The sequence below is a fragment of the Triplophysa rosa genome, linkage group LG7 (assembly GCF_024868665.1).
Source record: "Triplophysa rosa linkage group LG7, Trosa_1v2, whole genome shotgun sequence".
NCBI lineage: Eukaryota > Metazoa > Chordata > Actinopteri > Cypriniformes > Nemacheilidae > Triplophysa > Triplophysa rosa.
Window position 1 is genome coordinate 19356295 of NC_079896.1, and position 23081 is coordinate 19379375.

At 38.3% G+C, this 23081-nt stretch overlaps 1 protein-coding gene across 3 annotated transcripts in view; it reads left to right on the forward strand.

The window, feature by feature from the left end:
• The window catches only part of btbd8 (BTB domain containing 8), a 43252-nt gene that overhangs the window by 18809 nt on the left and 1362 nt on the right, over window positions 1–23081 (forward strand). For all 3 annotated transcript variants that reach the window (XM_057339075.1, XM_057339078.1, XM_057339076.1), the window contains 10 exons: window positions 2300–2388; window positions 6241–6343; window positions 7257–7439; window positions 7524–7697; window positions 9923–10052; window positions 17509–17570; window positions 17997–18588; window positions 19523–19610; window positions 19759–19877; window positions 20068–21852. In XM_057339075.1, coding sequence (XP_057195058.1) covers window positions 2300–2388; window positions 6241–6343; window positions 7257–7439; window positions 7524–7697; window positions 9923–10052; window positions 17509–17570; window positions 17997–18588; window positions 19523–19610; window positions 19759–19877; window positions 20068–21852 — 3325 coding nt within the window. The remainder of the gene's footprint in view (window positions 1–2299; window positions 2389–6240; window positions 6344–7256; window positions 7440–7523; window positions 7698–9922; window positions 10053–17508; window positions 17571–17996; window positions 18589–19522; window positions 19611–19758; window positions 19878–20067; window positions 21853–23081) is intronic.

Consider the following 23081-nt stretch of genomic DNA (forward strand, 5'->3'; position numbering starts at 1 on the left):
TAGCCCAATTTCCACCAGTGCCCTGTAGGTCAACGGCACCGATGGCGGTCGTTGTTTACCCGGGCCCCGACCGATCCGGTATGGAAGTCATGTTAGTGATTCGCATATTTGATTTGGCAAAAGTTTTATGTCGGATGCCCTTCCTGACACAACCCTCTCTATTTATCCGGGCTTGGGACCGGCACAAAAAGTACACTGGCATGTGACCTCCTGTGGCTAGATTGTTTAGTCCTCCATACACAATAATCGTAAAACAGTTCACAGAAATTCTCTCATATTGTACTGACCCTCATTCCATCCCAGATGTAGGCCTATATGACTTCCTTTCTTGAGTTGAATACGTAAATACATTTTATATTAAAAGGAATATTTAGAAATCATTCAAAATCGTAAAGAAATAAGCTGGCCTCAGCAAAAACAATCTGGTTTGCTGAGTGTGATCAGCTATGAGCGGCCACCATGTGGATAAATAAAAAACACTCAAGCAGGAGAGGAAACAGATCAAATCCTTTTGAAAATTAAGAGATTTCTTGTTTGTTTGCTTTATTTGTAGTAAAACCACAGTAACCACACATTAACTATGCCATTGTTTAACCACAATATTTGTAGTAAAACTATGATGATACAAATAGTAATCAATGTGCAAAAAACATGATTACAACACTTTTTACTATTTTAAAACCTTATGAGGGAGCCAGTTTTGACAACCACTATATCACTATACTGTATATTCACTATATAAAGAGAAATCACTAATTTGACAGCCTACCATATACTGTATGTGGCCCATGTGCAGTTAAAGGGACCCTCCACCAAAAAAAGAATACAATTTTGTCATAATTTACTCACCACAACCTTAGGACCTCCGTTCATCTTCCGAACACAAATTAAAATAGTTTTGATGAGGTTTTGAAATGCATGCACAGTCATCCGTGAACGTGATACAAGTTACACTTGTATTTTACTATTCACAAAAAAGTGAAATTTAGATTGTAATAAACATGAGGCGATTTGTACAAATACAGACAGATTTGTGAACAATGGAAGTCTAGCGCAACCTCTGCCGCAAACCTCTGCATCGCTCCGTCAGACTGCCATCTAGTGGTAGGCCGTAGTTTATGCACGGTTGTGCATGGATCTGAAGTTGTTTGTGTGTGGATTGTCCAATGGAAAACCGCATAAAGAACGTCTCAAAATCCAAATGCACAGAACAGGATGAATGGACGCGCGCTGCAGGATACACAAATGCACAACTTCTCATTGGTATGCGCAAAATGATTATACATGAACACAAAATAAAACATTGTATTCACAAATCTGTCTCTATTTGTACAAATCGCCTCATGTTTATTACAATCTAAATTTCACAGATTCAAATCATACGGCATTTGTTTGTGAATAGTAAAATACAAGTGTAACTTGTATCACGTTCGCGGATTACTGTGCATGCATTTGTTAATCATTTTGAGATGAAATTCATCCCATAATTTTAACAGACGATGTGTCTTGGTTATAAAACAGAACTGACAACAGAAACAGAGAATATGTAAATGACAACGGCTTTATTGGGCAATAAGCTGTATGTAATGTTCAGAGAGTAAAATCGAAACGGGTCTGAAGTTGCAACTTTTGCTGCCTTCATGCGCTCTCGGAAATTCGATAATTCCCACTTCAACCTGGAAATAATTCATGAAACGATGCTCTTTTAATGTTAAGATACTTGTAATGTTTTAATGCTACTAAATCATTAGTAGCATTAATGTTACTAATACTTTTAATGTTAGTAAATCCAGACGTTACTTACGGGTTTGTGGTGGGAAATATCAGACTTCCGAGGTGTCTTGAACGCAGTATTAAAACTATGTGATGACGTAACGAATATGTTAATTAGCGTGTGATGTCATCAAGCACCAGTTTCACAAAATCCTAGTGGAAACACTGCTACAGTGTACATAAAATTGTACTAAAATCGTCCAGTTATTGCAAATGGTTGTGATATGCATATTGCAAAATTTTGATCATTTCAGTATACTGTATCTTGCAGCCCTAATAACCACGTTCCTGTCCTTACATGCAAGATGATACTGAAACCATTGAACTGCATTCGTACATAATTGTCACCTTTTGGGAGTTATTTCAATGCTGTATGGGAAGAGAATAATTTATTCCAGCTGTAGATGACTAATCTACAGGCTATAAAGTTCCAGTTTAAAACAGGTTTTAAGATAGATTTTAATTTGAGCTTTTTCTGTGTGAAATAAGATGTGAATATTGAAAACCGTTGTTTTCATTTTTGCAGCCTGTTGATAAAATTCAGAAGTCCATACTGGAGTGCCTTGCCATTACACATTCTATAGGCCTGCACAATCTCCACCAATCCTGTGTGAGGTGAGGAATTGTGTTCTCTACTTCAATAACAAAAAATTTTCCCTCACCAACAGAAAATGTTGTTCATATTGAATCTTGAATTGCAGAAAATGTTTTGTTATAGCAGTTGCTTTGTAACACCTTTTATTGTACAGGGGTGTTTTATTTTACTTTAAGCAGTGTTAAAAGACAGTATTTCATCTGGGCCCCATGGACAGTATACAGTACAGTACAGGCAATACTATAAAAGACCATAGTTGTGCAAAAGCTTATTCTTGTTCTGGTTGTCCTTCCCTAACTCCCCTAGACATTGATTGCTGCAAAATAACACTCACTTTGTTTAGCTCCAGTGGTGGACGAAGTACACAACTTCCTTACTTGAGTGAAAGTACAGATACTACTGGTCAAATATTACTCCACTACAAGTAAAAGTTGTAAAGACAGATTCTTACTTAAGTAAAAGTACAGAAGTACGTGCTTTTAAAAGTACTCAAGTATTAAAAGTAAATTTACTTTATGTCAGCTGTGCATTGTTTTATTGTCGTATACGTTATGCCTCTGAAGCAACCTACTGAATACACTGAGCAGCTCACAGTATCAGTTGTATTAAAGGAGTAGTTCACTTCAAAATTTGCCCCCATTGATTTTTATTCCTACTATGGAAAGTCAATGGGGGCAAATTTTGCAGTGAGCAACTCCTTTAAGAGCTTAATATGTTTAGCACATATATGTTTAGTTTAGATGTAATCCTGTATGATCATTTAGCCTAATTATCCTCATTAGCCCCCTAGGCCTATATGTATTCATGAGCAGTGTTTGTTTATTTTGTATATTCCCTTTACCAGTTTTAGCAACAATTTACCAGTAAGTAGTAAGGTTCTTGTAAATAGTAAAGTGTAGAAGCCATGTTTTTGTTGGATTTATCATTTGTATTACCATAATGTAACTACAAACATGAACTATAGCTAGTATAATGAAACTATGTTATTTTTAGTTGCTGTGGTTTTACTAAAGATTATTAATTGGAGTATGGTTCCTATATATAGAAAATGGTAAATTTGTGGATACTGTGGTTTTACTGCAAATACTATCCCTGCAGAAAAAAACAATGAATTTTTGAAGTAGAATGAGATTTTTAAATTAAATTCCTCTTTGTAGTGTGTTTGGGCACCATCCCACCAATAGAAATCCATCACATAGCCTACAAGTAGACAACAAGTATCCATATTACAATTCCCATTATAACCATTAAATCCATTACATTTTATGTTGTATTTTGGGCTGGGTTCTGTTGTTTTTATTTCAACAGGAATACTTCAACTATAGTTACTTCAGTAAAAACATCATTCATTTTCCAAATCGCTTAAATGATACAGCAGCAGAGCAGAAGTTAACACGCACGCGTAGCTCAAGGTGTATGTGATGCTTATTTACAGTTTAGCCGTTATGCCGGTCATTTTCATGACAATGTTTCTATGATCTTTGACTGATCGTAACCCACAGATGATTACACCACACTTTAACATGTGCCTTTTTTGTCTTTTATTGTTCTATTTGCCTTTTTAGAGCACTATCAACGGTGTAGCAGCACCTACGTTTACATTAGTTTAGCAGGGAAGATCCCAGAGTTGCCAGATTTGCATAATTTTTTTGCTAAATGGCCATTCAAAGCTTGCCGGAAAACCGCAAACTTAGAAAAACTGAAATACTTGGCAACATTAAAAGGTCCTGGAAGATCGCAAGCAAGATAAATGACGCACACCGGAAAACCCGCTGCATAGAAACCATTTTCTTCTTTGGACCTTTTTATAAATGTAGTGGAGTAAAAAGTATGAGATTTGTCTTTCAAATGTAGTGAAGTTAAAGTACAAGTACTCAGAAAAAATAATACTCAAGTGAAGTACAGATACTCAAAAAGTGTACTTAAGTACAGTACTCAGGTAAATTTACTTTGTTACTGTCCACCACTGTTTAGCTCACAAAAGCTGTGTTTACACACATACCCATTGAAGAGACAGGTGTAAACGTTTATTTATACATTTTTAGCTCTTTATCTTTTCATTGTATTATTTGCAGTCTCCTAATTTTGTGAGGTTTGTAAAATCTTCCACAACTGAAAACAGTTTTAAAGGGGTTGTGCAACGGTGTTTCATGCATTCTGACTTCTTTACTATGTTAAACGTGCTGTCTTCTCATGCTTGACATGGTCAACTTGTCAAAAAACGAGTTGGGCATATGACCTAGTATTTCTGTGCTCGATACACTCCCCCAAGGTTCGTATAGGTTTCGGAAAGTTTTTTTCGAACATGAAATTCCCTTACGTAACAACTTTTATTAGTCCCTTATTGGACAATTCTCCTGGAAAAGCACGCCCACGCGTCAACCACCGAGAGCGAGATGAAAGAGCACGCCCACGCGTCAACCAGGGAGAGTGGGAGAAAGGGCATGCCCATCAATGTGCTCCTTCAGCTGTGTTTGTTTGTTCACTGCATTTTGGTGAGGAGTGTTATATAAACGGTGGATATAACGCTGAATTTGGAGATAGTTTGAAACTGATAGATGGAGCAGTCCCAGCGCTAAAAGATGCCGGACATGAACCGCATGCGGTAAGTGAACCTGAGTCAAATGTCTGTATTTTGTTGGCAATCAGCACGTACGTGCATAAGGCAAACAACTCAAACTTATAGTGAATCAACAGTTATGTAGGGACAATGCAATGATGTATTGTGTGCTCGTGCTTTAGTTCCGCCCCCCTGCACGCCTTCCGGAGGCCGTCTGTTTTCGGAAATAATCGTACAGCTGTATCTGTCTTTTATACATGTGATCAAACTAAAGACTCTTCGAAGATACAAAGTATGCAATACTACTCTATAGGTACTCAAGATTAATATGAGATTGGTTGTGTTACATCCGTTACATTCAAATATTTAGTGTGAAACAAAAATCCAATCAGATATCCAGTTACAGAAGCCACTTGATGTTGACCAGTGTAAACACACTGCATCCTGATCGATTTATGATCGGATCATAAATCCGATTCATTGTAATCGCATGTTAATGCTAACTGTAAACGCAGCCAAAGTTTCATCACCATTGCCTGATTTGCAAAAGTCTTTTATTTGAATCTTTTCACTCGTGCACTGCGTATACGTACCAGCTAAGTCTAAGAGAACGTGTGAATGTAGGTGGATGTTTTTCCAGAAAAAGAAAGCGAGAGAGTGTGTGTGTTTTCTCTGATGTTTTGCCACTGCCTCTATTCCGTGTAGGAGGTTGGAGAGTCACGCATCAGGATGAGCTCAATGAGATGATTGTATAAGCATTTAGACTAGTCCCAGTCCACTGCCAGTTGCGCCCATAGCCCCTGTGTCGATAACTGTGGAAAACAAACTTCCACAGTCCTTTAAGATCATCTGATTATGTTTTTTGCTTCATCTTAATATCAAGTACTTAAGTGATATATTTGGCTAGTCAAGTAGTCTAAGTGACACATTCATGTTGATACAGTAAGTGTAGAGATTGGTGTTTTTTTGCCCATAAACAAATGCAATTTGTCTACTTTAAGTCATACTTGATGAGTGCACTGCCAATGCAGTACGCTAAGATGTGTATGATAAAGACTATTGCTGAAAGAAATCACTGAATTTGCACTGAATTTGCATGACCACAAACAAATTCAACAAGTGGAACACAGGGACTCTATTGAATGAAGGCAGTTCCAAATACCGGACATCCCCCAGTTACAAAAGAATCACGCTTTCCACAAAAGCAGTATTTCCTTCAAAATAAATAATTCCACTGGAAATTATTTTTGAATTGTACTCATAAGGGAAAGACGTGAAAGATTTAATTTGTGTTTTTTTTTTTTTGTCAAAGATGGGCAGCTGAACATTTTGTGAGGTGCTGGTCAGAGAGGAATTTTGCCCTCCTCCCCCCAGAGCTACAGAGAGATTGCTTCAACACTGTCATTCAAAACATGGTACATAACACTAACATAAACATTGGTGTATGTATGTTTATATTATATATAGCTTGTATGGTGTATACTGTATATCATCTAAAGTTTGGGTCAAAAATTTACATCCCCCTTGCAGAATCTGGAAAATGCTGAAAATTTGGGGGGAAATAAGAGGAATTTTGTAAATTAAGGTTTATTTTTAAAATTAGTCCTGCCCTGAACAAGTAATTTCATGAAAGAAATGTTAACATGAAGTTCACACCAAAGAATAATAACAGAATTTCTAAAAAAGGGCCCAGGTCAGAAGTTTACATCCCCCTGATTCTTAATACTGTATAATATTACCTGAACAATTAATGACAGTTTTTATGTTTTGTCATAGTTGTGTAAGGGTTTCTTGTTTGTCATGAGTCATTAGACTGTCTACTGATCTTCAGAAAAATCATCCAGGTCCTCCAGAATCTTCGCTTTTTCAGCATTTCTGGATTTTTGACTCATGTCCAGCAGTAACTGTATGATGTTGAGATTCATCTTTTTACATTGAGGACAATCAAGAGACTCATACACAACTATTACAATAGATAGAAACATTCAGTGATGCTCATGAAGCAAACACAATCCATTTAAAGTCAGGTGGGTGTGAACAAAGAAATGTATTATTTATTATTTAAGCAGTTAGATTCAGAGTATTGTGTGTCATAATTGCACATGACTCGTTCTTATCTAGCAATGCCCTAAACACACGCCCACACAGCCAGACCTTCAGCAGCTGCAGAGAGCCATGTGTGGTTGTATAACATCTTGATTTGCTTAATGTTAAACTGCTGAAATCTCTTTAACAATGTGGCCAGTGTTAGTCAGAGGAAGATGGATGGTAGAAAGTGTGTGTTCATATGTTGTTGTATTTCATTGTATGTCTGATTTTGTGTTTCAGTCTGTACAGAGTGTAGTATCAGTGCTGTGTGGCAGCGAGCAGCTGATTGATAGCCTGCCAGAAGTGAAATGGGCAAAGCAGGTGCTAGGTCTGGTCAATGAACTGCAAAAAGAGTGCCTGCACATGATTGTCACACACCTGCCTCGGGTCACACGCACCACTGCCTTCCACAATCTCAGACGGGTACAACCTTTCACAGGCTATCATGGACATATTTAGAAATAAGCTATCGTGTCAGCTAAGACAGTCAGATGTGGTTTGTTACAGAGAGAAGAGTTTACACGTGACCCCACTCTACTCAGGAAGGTGTGTGTAGCCGTGCGGGAGGGCATTACTGTGGAGAACTGCTGTGACCTCTTTACTGCTGTTGATCGGCTATGTGGTGACCCAGCAGAGGTAGACATTATTGCTGATGACAAAGCCAGTCTGGAGGAAGAAGAGGTAAACAAAGAATGCCAACACTTTGATCATTTAGTGTGCAAGAAATGTGGTCAATTTGATCTCAACAGAGTCTCTGGTAATTCAATGGTCTTCATCCTTTGGCGATTAAACAGACCCTATACATTTTGTAGTGACATTTGCATAGTGTGTTGCATTTCAAGCTTAACTTACAGTGAAACATATATAGTACTATATTCATGTATTTACATACTTTATGATGCATCTTTGCAAAAACATTTAAAAAGTCGTTTTTGACTTTGACTAGTCGGTATTAACAGAACAATTAACTTTGTGTTTTGTTTATGTACTGTATTTTGTAATTTTTTTACGAAAAATATTTACCAGACAGATTTTAACAGAAGTGAGAGTTTCTTTGCACATGATAAAAGGCAGTGTTAGCATCTGTTCATTTTTATCGTAAGAGAAAATTGGTTGTTTTTAGTTTTTGAAAACAACCAATTTTGTTTTGACGTATCTGTGCTATGTGTTCTTAACCATTGTGAAGACATTTTTCTTAATGCGTTCTTATGACGACTGTAAGGTGGCGCAGTAGTTGATAGAGGATGCTAGTGTTTGTTTACATGCTGTTAAAACTTGAGGGAGTTGAGAGAAGAGAGCTGCTCGAGCAAGAGGCGTGAGTGTAATGGAAAGCTGTGCAGTGTTTCTGCTGACCGAGTGACAGATGCCCTGGCATTCTGAAGATAGAGAAAAAAATGAGACAGATTAAATCCAGAAGAAACGCTTGAAGAAACCTACCTGCAAAACTATATTACTGAAAGTATTTGGCATTTGTGAAAAATCCCAAAGAATTTAATGTCATGAACTGATTTTGTTTATCAATTCATTTCTATTAAAGGAATAGAATATTACTCAAAAATTGAATTAATTTATTACCAGCATGCCGTCCTGAGTGTATATGACTTTCTCACCAGGTGTATATGACTTTTCTCAACAGACATTTCAAAGTCCTGTGCCTTCCCTAGAAGATATACATTTCTAGACCGCTTTTATTATTATAGTATATAGTTATGTTATGATTTAGTTATTCCTCTCAGGATATAAAGAGACTTTCGAGCAGCTTAACAAACAATGTTTGACAGTGTTGTTGTTTAACCTGAGGCACATAGCAATTACTTAACATTATTAATGACATTCGTATGCTATTATTACTTTTGCAGTTGTTACATTAGGTGGTGCACAGTTATATACATACACTGTAAAGAATTATTTTAATTAAGTTATTTCAACTTAAAAATATTAGTTAATTCAATGAATTTCTCGTTGAGTTGACTAATGTTTTTAAGTTGAATTAACTCAAAATTGTAAGACAACCATGTAACTTTTTTACAGTGTAATAGGTTGGTAAACATGTGTTTTGCTCCATATTTGTTACGGTGTCATATATTTGGCATGGCAGGAAAGTTGTATCAGCCTTCAAAAACAGTGTTTTATAATGGTCAATGCAGAGTACATTTGCTTTAAAAAATGACATCAAGTAGGCTTTAAATAGTTTGGGATATGGATTGAGTTCATTTTGAAATTTCAGATTTCTTGTTAACATTAATCAGTTAACTGCAATAGTGTTTTAGTTATTATAATACTTGCTGTGTAGCTAGTGCCTGCAGCAAAGCTCTATCAAGCAAAGCCACTGTGTTTAATGGCACGTGTGTGACAGACATCATTTTATCCTGGGATTTACACTCTTCTAATAATGTATGTGGCCAGGCCTGGATTACAGAAAAGTGACCCAACAAATAAGAAAGGTCATGGTAAAAACATGCGTAGGTTCTTTTTCTCTCTCCTAATAACTGCCTCTTCATCTCTCTTTGTGCATTAATTCACATCCCATGGGAAGTGGCAGGATGGAAGACCAGAGTTGTGGGTGTGGCCATGTTTAATCTGGTTTTATGTCCATTAGAGGAAGGGAAGGGAGAAATAAAATAAAGGTTGGAAAGGCTAAGGCAGAACAAAAAGCAATTATGAGAGTATTTTAATCAACATTCGGTGCAGAACACAAGCCACAGCTGGTGACATCATTCATTTAGCTGGAGAGGATCCCGTCAAGGGTAGAGGGAGCCAATGGTGATCGGTTGCCAAGACAACCAGCCTTTGAAGCTGCTGCTGATTCGCTGCAGTTTTTCTGCTGGTGCTGTACCCACCCTCCCTCCTTCTCTCTTGCTTTCTCTCCTTCTGACTGACTCTCTCTTACTCGTTCTCTCTGGTAGCCATTCAGGCATGAGCTGTGTTTGTTACGCACGAGGCTCTGGACCTTTCTGCTTCAATCCTTCTTTGCAGTGCGACACACAAAAGGATGGGACTCCCTGCAACCCAGATATCAAGAAAAATTACTAGCAGGTAAGCAGAGAATGGAGACTTGGTAATCATTTAGAAATAACAAAAGAAATGGGTTATTTACAGGTTTCATCCTTAAACCCCATCACATAAGAAATTAAAACCTTTCTATAACAGCTCTATTTAATCAGTCAAAATGCGCTTGTGTATGTACAATAGGGTTCAGTGTTTGTATGGTTAGTTGGTCACGCAGGTTATGCTTGATGACCTCCTGTCAATTCATCAACATTTACATATCATTTTTTTATAAGACACTTTGAAGCTTTGGTGAGCTTAAGCATTCAAAGCTAGAATTCAGTGTTCTTTTTCTTAAAGGATTGATTCCAATCCTTTTTTGGTGCTATGGTTCAGATTTAACACAATGAGCTTTGTTGTTCTAATTAGCATGTGGAAGCATATATGCCAGCACATAAATAATGCATTGCATTGCGTGTCAAGATCATGTCTACATCCTGGTTTGTAAAGTGACCATACATACTGCAAAGCTTGACATGTTGTGTAAAAGCATGCAAATGTGTTTTTGTGTGTGCTGACACATGCAGAATGCTTTGAAACACAAAAACACTGCATTCCTTCAGTGGAACTGTTGGTTTATTTAGATTGTTTCTGGCATGACAGCAGTGCTATTGCGATCAGAGCATGTTACAGCACTGAAGCCTCTTTATTTTTCATATATACAGTATAACTGCAGTAGCATTTCTGCATAAATTGTGGCAGCTCAAGTCCAGTCCATAGAAAAATGAACAATTTACTTAAACCTGCGTGCATGTGTTTGTGCGTGCCCGTGTGTTTTTATCATAAGAAATGGGCCACTTACCAATAACATTACAGTATTCTCTAATGTTACATCTGACATGGCATTTGTTACATAAAGGCGTCTTAATGTTACAAAAAAGTATGTTCACAAGAAATGCATTTTGGTAATTGAATGCAATCTACATTTTCACAAATTATATACTTAAATGCAAAAGTTAAATGCTGATGAATCTTTTATCAGCATCAGAATTGTATTTATACTTCAATTAAAAAAACATTATTATTGATTATTGACCCTGACATTGTAAACGTGATTATTATTGTCAGTTCTGTACATTAAAATAGTTATCATAGGCTATACCAATTAAACATGATGAGAAATATCTATGAATTGTTTTATTGATTTGTTTTGCATTAATTAAAAAAAAACATCACTGTGATTGGTTATGATCAGGGCTGTAAAAACAGTAAGTAAAAAGTTTTTGGATGCAGCGTGAGCAGATCTAAATACAATGCTGTAATCAACACTTTTTTTCAAATTTTATCTGAATCACATTGTAAACATGATTTCTTCAGAGTGTATTAGTGGCCGTAACTCAGACAGTTTCTGCATATCTCATGTTAATCTTGAGTACTTACAGAATAGTATCGTACCCTTCAAATATCCGTGCGAGGGGAGGGCAGAACTAAAGCACGTGCGCACCCATTGCAAACAAATCACAGACATATGACTCAGTTTCACTTCCCGCGTGCGGTTCATGTCCGGCATCTTTAAGCGCTGGGACCACTCCATCTATCAGTTTCAAACGATCTCCACGTTATATCCACCGTTTATATAACATCCATCACTGAAATGTCGTGAACAAACAAACACACCTCAACTTCTCTCACCATCGCAAGAGTAGCAAACTGCAGCTGCAGGCCCACAGAGCAGCCAAATTTTGACGCAGCGCAGCCAGTCTTGATGGTATGCGGGTCTTCCTATCTTTCTTCCCGCTCGTTGGATGATGCCTGGGTGGGCTATTTCTTTCGCCTTGCCGTAGGCGTGCTTTTCCGGGAGAATTGCCCAATAAGGGACTAAGAAAAGTTGTTACATAACAGTTTTTCATGTCATGCCACTTTTACTCAACTCAAACTTTATTTATAGAGCACTTTCAACACTATAACTGGAGCCAAAGTGCTGTACAGGGAAAGACAAGAGAAAAATAATATGAAATTAAATGAAAAATAATAATGAAGTAAAAAGAAGTAAAAAATAACACAACAAAAATAACATACACAGCTGAGAAGCATTGTCAAAAACTAGAGAAAACAAATACGTAAGTGCACTCTGAAAAACACCTAATGTTGGAGAAGATTTAATGAACCGAGAAAGGGCATTCCAGAGCCTAGAAGCTACCACAGAGAAAGCCCGATCACCTTTACATTTTTTTGATGAGATCGCGGAACCATTTGGAGTAGTTTCATTCATTTGAGCGCAAAGATCTGCTGGATTGACAGAGACTAATTTAGTCAGTAACGTAGTCTGGTGATAGATCATGCACAGCCTTAAAAACATTCAACACTTTATAATGAATTATGTATCATATGGGTAACCAATGCAGTTTGATTAACACAAGAGTAATATGCTCTCTCCTCTTTGTACTTGTTAAAAGTCTAGCAGCTGAGTTCTGAACAAGCTGCAAACAAGAGAGGAAGATTCAAACCCAGATACACCACATTACAAGTCCAAATGGCATGAATCAAAAGCATGAACAACCTTCTCCACATCTTCAAAAGAGAGGATAGACTTCAACTAAGATATTGACCTTAGATGAAAAAAAGCTATTTTTAACAACAGCATTAATTTGTCGGTCAAATTTAAGCTCAGAGTCAAAGGTGAGTTTTTTTTTTACACGGGACAGTTTCTTCCCCGGAAACTGCCCCAGACAGTCATAGACATCGTCAACACAACCCTTATTACCAAATAAAATAATTTCAGTCCTGTCTTCATTCATTTGAAGAAAGTTATTTGCCAACCAGCACTTAACCTCTGTCAGACATTCATGCAGAGATTGCAAAGCGCATTTATCGCATTTTATTTATCGTTTCAATGGTACATAAAGTTGTGAATCATCCACATACAAGTGATAACGAATCCCAAATTTTTCAAAAATAAAACTCAAAGGCAACATATAGAGGGAAAATTAAATTGGCCCCAGAATAGATCCCTGGGGAACCCCACATACAAGAGGAGCAGTAGAAGAAGAGTAGTCACCTAAACTGACTGAAAAGGTCCAATCCTTCAAATAAGAAGAGAACCGTTTTAGGGCTAAGCCCTGAACACCAACGTGGTTCCTGAGATGAGCAATACGTATATTATGATCAGCTTTATCAAAAGCTGCAGTAAGATCTAACAAAAGAAGAACAACACGGCTTCCAGAGTCAACGCCTCTTAAAGCCTGGCTCAGACTACAAGAGTTTTAAAATCCTGACAGATTTTAAATTCTGGTTGCAGCACACACATAAGGAGAATCTTGACAGATTCTCTTATTTAACATCTTAAACCTGGCTCAAACTAGGAGTTTTAAAATCCGGAAAGATTAAAAATCTGGTTGCAGCACACACATAAAAAGAATCTTGACAGATTATTTTATTTAAATTCTTAAACAAGCTCACACTCATCAGTGTACAACTAAATATATACTACACATATTTTACATATCCATAGGATATGCAGTTTTGTAAAAGGAGCTAATAGTAACCGTTTTAATGGGTTTACTATTTTTAGATGTTGACATCACATCTACATTTGAATCTCTTTTTCAAGCACTACAAAATAGGTTTGCCCTTTGTAAACTTGCATTTATGAATGTGAAATGTCCAGATAAGAAAACGTTGGGGCGTAAAGTTGTGTTTATAAATAAGTCTAAAGGTAGCAAGTGCAAAAATAAAAATTTAGAAAGTTTGATTGGAAGTTTTTTTATTTCATAATTGCACATCAAAAGACATTCTAAGACACCCAAACTACAGGATAATATTAAGATTATCATACCAGAGGACGCCTCTTACGTCATCTCACCGGGAAACAGAAGTAAACAAAGGGACATCGCAAAGTTAATTTCACGTGATCTCACCTGGCAAAGGTTGTGTAACGTCTTTGTCGCTCTCTGAATGATTCTCTGTCTGTCTGTCCATAGCCGCGGGAACATATTTTGAGCAGGGGGTGCTATAATGCTTTTTTGCTAGGGCTGAAGTTATGACTGTGCTTTGGGCGAGCCGCTTAAGTTTAATGTTAATAAATAACGGAAGAAAAAAAATTGTCACTGCCGAGAATAAAGATGAATGCCAATGTGATTATAAGATACAGCATAAAAACAAACACATAAACGCATGTTATCTGTATGCCTATAGCCAAATAACAATCTGTTGAACGAAACTACAAGCTGGCGTTAGCAGTTAACTTACCCGGTACATTTAAAACCGACGCGACTTCTCCCCAGCTCTTTTCCTTATCTGTGCGGTTGTGGTATGTTTTGGAGGATACATTATATAGACAATCATGTTGTTGCCACAAGTTGTTCCTCCATCTCCGCGTCCAACGTACCCTTGCAGGAGCTTTCGCGGTCGACATTTTTAAAGGTCTGTCAGTCACCTCGTCACCTTGCAGATGTGCCTCTCATTGGTTGTTGCGAAAGTACCAACGTCATCACCCCGATTTAAAATCCTAAATATCAAACATGTTTGATATGATCGAAGTGTTAATTTCGTTAACGAAAACTATGACGAAAAGTATTCGTTAACGACATGTTTTCACTGACGAAAACGAGACGATAACTAAATAAAAATGAATGCATTATAACGAAAACTGTAATAAAAATATACTGACATTTTCGTCAACTAATAAAAACGAGACGAAAATATTCTTGTCCCACCTGGCGGACATCAGATTGCGCGCATGTGCTGCTTATCTCATATAAACGGCAGAGAGAAGTCTCTGGGAGAAGGGAAAGCATAGGTGTCTCCACGCGGTTTACAAAGCGTCTTATTTTCCTTCACGATCGCCGGTAAAACGCCGCAAACTTGAAGCGCGACTGCAGGCGAGTCACCCCGAAACACATTACGAAGGCAAGCTCAAGTGTTTTTATATGCCTATGTTAACTTAACACGAGCTGCTGCATAACGTGAAATGCAACAAAGTCAGCCAAAAGAAACCAGCGCCGTCCTCTACTGATTATAGAAGTGATGAAGTGAGTCGAACTGTACATTCCAACCAAGTATGTAACATGTTTGCATGACTAAAGAAATGTAATACAATTTATATAATATGTCTTTTTGAAAGCTATTCTCATTCATTGCTGTCTCAAGCAGAGACAGTGCAGCGCTTACTTCAAAGAAGCATGCCATGAGCCAATAGCCTTTGAGTGTGAGCCCTGTCAGAGCGTTTCATTGGTTGAATGAACACGCCCAACTTAACGAGGCAATTGAGTCAAATGGGACTGAATGAACTGGAACATGTCGTTCATGGTCTAATACTCTGCGTTCCAACAATGCATATCTAGTTACTGAACTTTTCTGAAAAATAAAGGTAATGACCTGGTTTAATTTCATTCTAAGGTGAAGTAAATTATGTCAAAACAGTTGAATCTTTGTATGGAACATTTAATTACACCAAGTAAATGATTTAAACCATTTAGATTTTAGTAGACTAAATATAATGTATATTTATTCGACTAAAATGTTTTTCATATTTCGTCGACTAAAACTAGACTAAAACTAAAATGATGGGGTTGACTAAAATGTGACTAAAACTACATTGCATTTTCGTCAAAAGACTATGACTAAAACTAAATCAAAATTTGCTGTCAAAATTAACACTGTATGATCGGGAGGGGAAATCGGGGTAAAATCTGGCCGAGAATCCTGTAATCTGATCCAGGCTTAAGACGTCATTGGAGACCCTCAAAAGAGCAGACTCTGCCGTTGCCGGCTCTAAAACCATACTGGAATCTATCTAAATATTATTCCTCTTTAAAAATCATTTAACTGTTCCAACACAATTTTTCCCAATGCCTTAGATATGAAAGGCACCTCCTAAAGGGGGTGAAGATTACTCATGTTAAAAGGACCTCCAACTTTTTTTTGAGGAGGGGCTGAATAACAGCATGCTTAAAAATAGACTGAACACCAGATCACAGACTACTACTTTTACTGATTAAAGGCCTGTCCACACCGGGACGATAATCACACGCGCTTATCGCCAGCGTTTTTTTAGATGTTTTTCGGCGTTCATACACAAATGATTTTCACTGGCGATGAGCCGAGTGAATGTGCAAATTCCCCTCCCTGACATAATGCCGCTTAATGTAAAACAGAAATACCCCGTTACACAAGGTGGCGCTGCGCAACTTTATGCTTCTGACACTAACTTGTCACACAGAAGAAGAATTCATCTTGCTTCCTCTTCGTCAATAGCTGTGTCTCGTTTCGTAAGGCTGCGTCCTTGTGTCCTCCAGAGGTATCATTCTCTAAAGCAGTGGTCACCAACCCTGCTCCTGGAGATCGACCGTCCTGAAGATTTCAGCTCCAACCCCAATCAAACACACCTGAACTATCAAATCAAGGTGTTCAGGTTTGCTTGATAATTACAGACAGGTGGGCTGAAGCAGGGTTGGAGCTGCAGTCTGCAGGACGGTCGATCTCCAGGAGCAGAGTTGGTGACCACTGCTCTAAAGGATGCGGTATACGGGGGATTCTCAATTTAGAATTAAACAAAACGTCCTTCATAGGACACGTTGGCAGAGAAGGAAACAGGAAGTACCACGTTGCTATGAAAACACGTTGCACACGCACACCTGTCAAATTAATTAAAATAATTTCTACATGATTTAAGAGGTAAAAAGTTGGTTACTTTCTACCCTAAACAATGCCAAAAGAGTTAAACAAATATAAAATGTTTGCCTTACTGTTTCAAAACGTATAAAAATCACAAAACACTTGTAAACCTATTTACTACTTATGCCTGCTAAGATTAAAAAAAGGTGAAACAAATTGTAAGCTGTTAACATTTTAACAACACATATTTGATTGAATGTGCAGCTGTTGCCGTTTATTCAAATAACAGACGTTTGCCGACGCAAAGAATTATGGGTTATCTCTAGCAACGAAGGATACACCTCATGTGTCCTTCGAATTCTCGTGAAAGTAAGTCACATTAGAAGGGTGCATACGGAGTGTCCTACCTGCTTTTATGAAATGAGACAGCCTCGATGACGTAGCAGGCTTCAAATGAGACCTCAGGAGGATGCAGCCTTATGAAATGAGACACAGCTACTGTGTCCTTGTGCGCCACAAGTCGTGTTTTACTGTAACTTCAGCAGCTCCAGGCACGTGAACAAAAGCTCCAATCTCATTGGTCGGCCAGTTTTTAACGCGGCACGTCAAACCAAAAAAACAAGCCCGAGGCGTTTAAAAAAAATGACGCTTTTACGCCTGCCGTTTTGCACGTAGGTGTGCACACTCACATTAGCGCTCTTTGTTTAGTCATGAGGCGTTAAATGTTGACGATAAACGCGTGCGATTATCGTCCCGGTGTGGACAAGTCATAAGACTGATGCAAGTGTACAAGTACTTGTTTACCTGATTGAGGAAACATTTATGTGGGGATGGAGGTTACTTAAACTGAAGCAGTAATTTAAAATGATCTTTTCTTTCAACCCCTCAGCTACTCTTGATAAAGGCGAATGTAAAAGACCTGGGAAGAAACCTGTGCTCAGCAGCTCTCAGGTAAAGCGCTTTCATCTTAGCTAATCTTTTATGATTTATTTCAGTTAAACTGGATGTTACCTGGGTTTATAAAATATTTATATATGAAATTTATATGCTTGTTTTTTTATAAACAACTGTGGCTAATAGCTCAGTTTTAAATGTAATTTTAGTTCAATTTTCACAATTTTGCATTGTTGCAAAGCAGCTTACTAGTGGATACATATTATTTGTAAATTATTTGCTGATAATTACAGCTATGGTCAATATAAATCTCAAAAGGGTTCACTTGAATGACTGTTTAAGATTAATGTGTCAATTTAAGGTTTTTAAGAGTATCTGGAATGTCTGAGATTCCTGTGTGAAATGGGTTGCTGATATGATTTACTATAAGCAGAGCCATCATAGTCTCCCTCTTTCTTTCTCCCTCTCTCACTCTTGCAACAGAAGTCTGCAAAATGCCTCTCTGGCTCTTCATCTGCATGTGATAGTCCTACTCCCATTAAGGTATCACAAGGTCCACAGGGTTCCCTGGCAAGACTTGTAGGCGCAGGATCAGGCACCATGAAGTCTGATGCTTTTGGGCTCACAGCTCACACAGCTCCTGGTGGAAAAACAAAAGCTAGCAACAACATCTCAGTCCAAAGCAGGAATGATAAAGTTAAGCCAGTCCACACAGCAGCTAAAACCAGGACTACATCGTCTGTTAAACCAGTTTTGAATGGCACTGGTGGTTCAGGCTCTCAGCGGGAAAATCCTCCTGCTTTAGGTGCCCGTGGTCCACCTATAGGAAAGGGGGTGCTGGACAGGAAGCCCAATCCAGGGGCAAGGCCAAAATCTTCCCCTGCTGGGACTGATTTTGTGGCAAGTCAGACTAAAGCAAGAAAATCTCAGAACACGATGTCAGTTGAAGATCTGCCTCTGGAACCAGCCGTTGATAGCACCAGCAATACCCAGCCTGCCCCGAATAACTCTGGTAGCACTTCACCAGACAACAGCACTGGGACTCCTTGCAACAATGGCCACAGTACAATCACAGGTGTTGTTCAGCGTTAACCCAAATTCGTCACTGACTCCACACACAACATAAACTTTCTTCTACCACATAGACAAGATCCCTTGTATGCAGCCTGCTAAACTTTATTTGAGGACATAGGGGCAGTTCTAATTTGAATTGGCAAATTTTATGAGCAGGTACAATGAATGCCCAGTCACCTCTAGATTTTAGCCTGGTACTGTATTTAAACTAACCAGTAAGACTTATCGTGGCATACAGTATTATTGTGGTATTATATTGCATTTAATAGTCAGAAATATTGATTATCAACAATAGCAGTTTGCTCATATGCAACTGGTGCCATGTTATTAATACTCTTTAGATGATTAAAATAAGAGTTCTTTATTTTCACAAAGACTGGTAGTTGATAAAAACTTGCATTTTACAATCTGATTAACTTGTCTGTAAAGCTTTAGAGCACTGTCAGTTTTTCACATAAGGCTTAAAACAAAGGCTTTTGTTTTTGTTTCAATCTCAACAATTTCTCTGCTCATTACCAGGTGTTTTCTTGGCACCCTTACATGACTCCTATATGACCGAAAATGTCTTAGCTCAGCAGAGTAGGTTTTAATGGCGAGTTAGCTCATCATTAAGCTACTTAGCATTGCTAAAGCTGCCTATACTCATTTCCTTGGTCACACTACTTATGGAATGTAGGTGTAGAATGCACAGAGATGCTACAGAACATGCAAAGTTTGTGAAAGGTACAATTAATATTACAAACATTCATACATTTACGTGTTTTGAACAGAATTGTGACCATTTTTACTGTATAATTATATTACTGGGCCATACAGGGAGATACATATCAAATGTTTGGACTTATTTGTTTAAAATTCCTTTTTATAACTACAATCATTCAATATGTCATATGTAACAATAATGCTAACTGAACCATTGTTGTGTTTTTTTCTAGGTCTCAGGTCAAAGCCTCAATCCAGGGTAACATCAAAATCCACTTTAACCAAACCTGCTCAGAAACCAGATATAGCCAAGACTAACAGGTAAGTGTGTATACAGTATCAACACAATCTGTGGTCTTTACACTTGGACTAATAATTGTGAATTACTTTGTTTGTCTAAGCTCTAAATTGTTTATTATGCACCATTTTCTTCATTGGATAGTCAGTGTCCTTCTTTGTGTCAATACAGCCCCACAAATAAAGCAAACAAGGCAAAACCCACCACAACCAACCAAGCAGGACCTGGAATATCTGCAGCTCGCTCGGATCCAAAGAGGAGCACAGTCTCAGGGCTTGCAGAGATCCATGGTAAGAAACACTGGTGCTTCAGAATGGATCAGATTTTTATTAGCTGCAGCTTTTAATATACTTGTATATTAAATATACCTTTTAGCGGATAGAAACTACACTTAATCTTTAAAGAGTATGAACTACAGTACCGTGTTTAAAAATTATGATTTTGGATTGAAATTGCAATATTGTCTATTGCTTTTTCAAGCTGTTTCATCCAGAGCTAGCTCCGCCGTTAGTTCCAGAAAGCCAGCCGTCCCCAGAAAGGAGGTAGAGAAAGATGTATCCAAACCATTAACGACTAAGAAGACAACAAAAGCCATCCCTGAATTAAAGTCCAGCCTCAAAACTTCTACTTTGAAGCAGTCATCCCCAGTACTGAATAAGACAGGATCCAAACCAAAAGCTCCAGAAACGCCTGCAACAAAATCATCTCTAAAATCTTCTGGAGCTGTCAAAAACACAACTACTTCAGCTGGTGCTAAAAAGAAAGATTCAGCATCTAGCCCTAAACTCTCAGAAAAGAAAAAGGTTGCTCGGCATCCAACTTCTATTGAAGGTAAGACAAGAAAACAGGTTGTGGCAAGTTCGACAGTTTCTATATCTTTGAAGCATCAGACACTTGTCAGCCCAGCTGTGTTAGACCAGTCAAAAACAGTGCAGGAAGCTGCCCCTAATGATGCATCAGCCATATCCACAAAGATTCATGATTTGGATAAAAGCAGTCATCCACCGAGTATACTAAGCAGCAAAGAGGTGAAGACTCGGTCAGTAAACCCAGAAATGCAAAACTCTGTAAATACAAATATGTCAGGCCATTTCAATCCTCCCCATCTCTCTGGGCCCCAAAGGCACCATTCCACGAACTCTTCAAAAGAATCAGACCATCCTCATGATACACCCTGCAGTCTAGGCAGTGAGGAGACTCCCCTAGAGGAATTGTCAAATGGGCTTCATACTCAGATTAGCCCCGAGTCTGAAACTGGCAGTGCTACCACATCGTCTGATGACATAAAGCCACGGTCAGAAGATTATGATGCAGGTGGCTCGCAAGATGACGACTACTGCTCCCATGAACGTGGCGTTTCGAAATGCGGGACCATACGCTGCCCTGATTTCCTGGGTCGTAGCAGTAGTGACACAAGCACACCTGAGGAGCTTAAGTTGTATGAGAACGGGACTGCACTACGTGTGGAGGTGCAGCTCAGAGGACACGATGCAGAGACTACAAGTGAGGAGGAGGCAGGACGTCAGAGACCACAATCATGGATAAGAAAGGATGAGGTGCCAGGGGAAGAGAAACTTTGCAAAACTGATGCTACGGTAAAAAACATGAAGGATGTCCAGGACCACCAGCTTTTCTCCTCAGAGGAAGAGGAGGAGACTGAAGATGAAAGGTCTGAGATCGAGGTTGTGCCTGGAGAAATGTCTGCCCCACTTTCAGAACCTTTTCCACAATTTCAAGGTATAGTCAACCTGGCATTTGAAGATGCTGTGGACCAGGAGAATAAGCAACCTGAATACCAATCATCTAACTTCCACCGTTCTGTTTTGCTCTCTGTGGATGAATGTGAGGAGCTTAGATGTGAAGAGGGAGGTGCCCTGACTCAACCTCACCAGTCAGATGACACACACGGTGATGTCTTTGACAGTGAACCACAGAACTTTCAGAATGACTGCTCATCCCAGCATTTCACAAGCACAGCGAAGAGCCATCAAGAAAACGGAAAAGAGTCCAAATCTGCTGTGTTACTGACAGAAGTCGGGGATTCTCTACAGGAGGATTGTGCATATAATCAATCAGCTGCCCCTGTGCTAGACAGAAACACCTGTGACCTACCTGCACAGGAGCGCCCCAGTCACCTAAACCTGTGGCAGGCAGAACAGTATGGCAATCCGCAGGCCAAGCATATAGACAGCAAAAAAGCCGACTTGCAGCTAGATTTACCTGAGCCACAGCTGACTGCGAGCTCACTTGCACACTCTCCAGCAGGTAATGTATAATGTTGGAGCCCATACCCCTAAAATATCCACTCACCGTCTCCCATTCTGACCCATTCAACTCAGAAATTCTAACTATTTTAATGGGCCAAATCTTGATAGCTTACTATTTTAGTTAGAAACATGTTACTGTGTCCTTTTCCCATTCTATTAATTATTTAAATACGTGTATTTTGACTGTTTTATCTGAAACGTCAAAAAGCTAAATGGACTACCTTTATTCAGAGGCACTTTGCCCAGCTTAACAAGCATTTTCTACAGTTAACATACCTAGCTGTGTGTGTTGTAGTATGCTGAGTCAGACCATCTGTTACTGTATGTGGCATGGTTGGGTTGCCTCAGTTCTGTTAATGCACTTAATATAAAGACACCCATGTACTTGAGCTTGACCATCTGCTATATGCTGTAGCTGGGCTGTCACAGTTGTACTTATGCACTTAATACACCTGAATTCTCAGTCATTTTGTTTACATCCTGTCTTTTTGTTTCAAATTTTCATATGCTCTGAGTTGAAGATTCTTCCTACTAGGCCAGGTCATTTATATCTTTTCCATATATTTATGCAAAAGACAAGCACTATGTGACTTGGCCATCAAACTCAATATATGCACAAATACACATTCAGCTAAGCTTCCTTTTCGTACTACACATCAAGGACCAACATTTCCACAAAGATTATGACAATTTAAATGTGTTAGATAAGGATGTTTGTTATTATTAGTATAAATGTTTAGTGTGATTTACTGTTTCTAAAGATTGTGTCTGTTTATTAGTCCTACATGAGAAAAGCTTGCATGCTACTAGTTTCATTATTAAATTGGTTCATGTTTGAAATCCCATCTGTATCCATGTGTGCCTGTGTCTTTGTTTTGTTTGTGCGTTTTATTTTCTTCATCTCACTCATAATAGATATTGTGATTTGTAGTTCTGATCTAGTGGGTAGCAATTTGATTAGATTTTTTTTCTCTGTATTTGAGTAGAATTTTTTTAATGTAATGTGTTTCTAGAAAACTTGCATCCTAATGTGTCTCTCTTTTTCACATGCTTGCAAATCACTGTTGATGCTTTTCCATGAGTTTACAAGATATCTTTGTTTAGCAGAGTACAACAATAAGCAGTCTTTTGCTAGTATCTTCTTCACATATGTAGAACTTTAAAGAAGCATCAACTGCTTGCAAATATGATTGAAAAACAAAAGTAGTTATGCTAAATTACAGCATT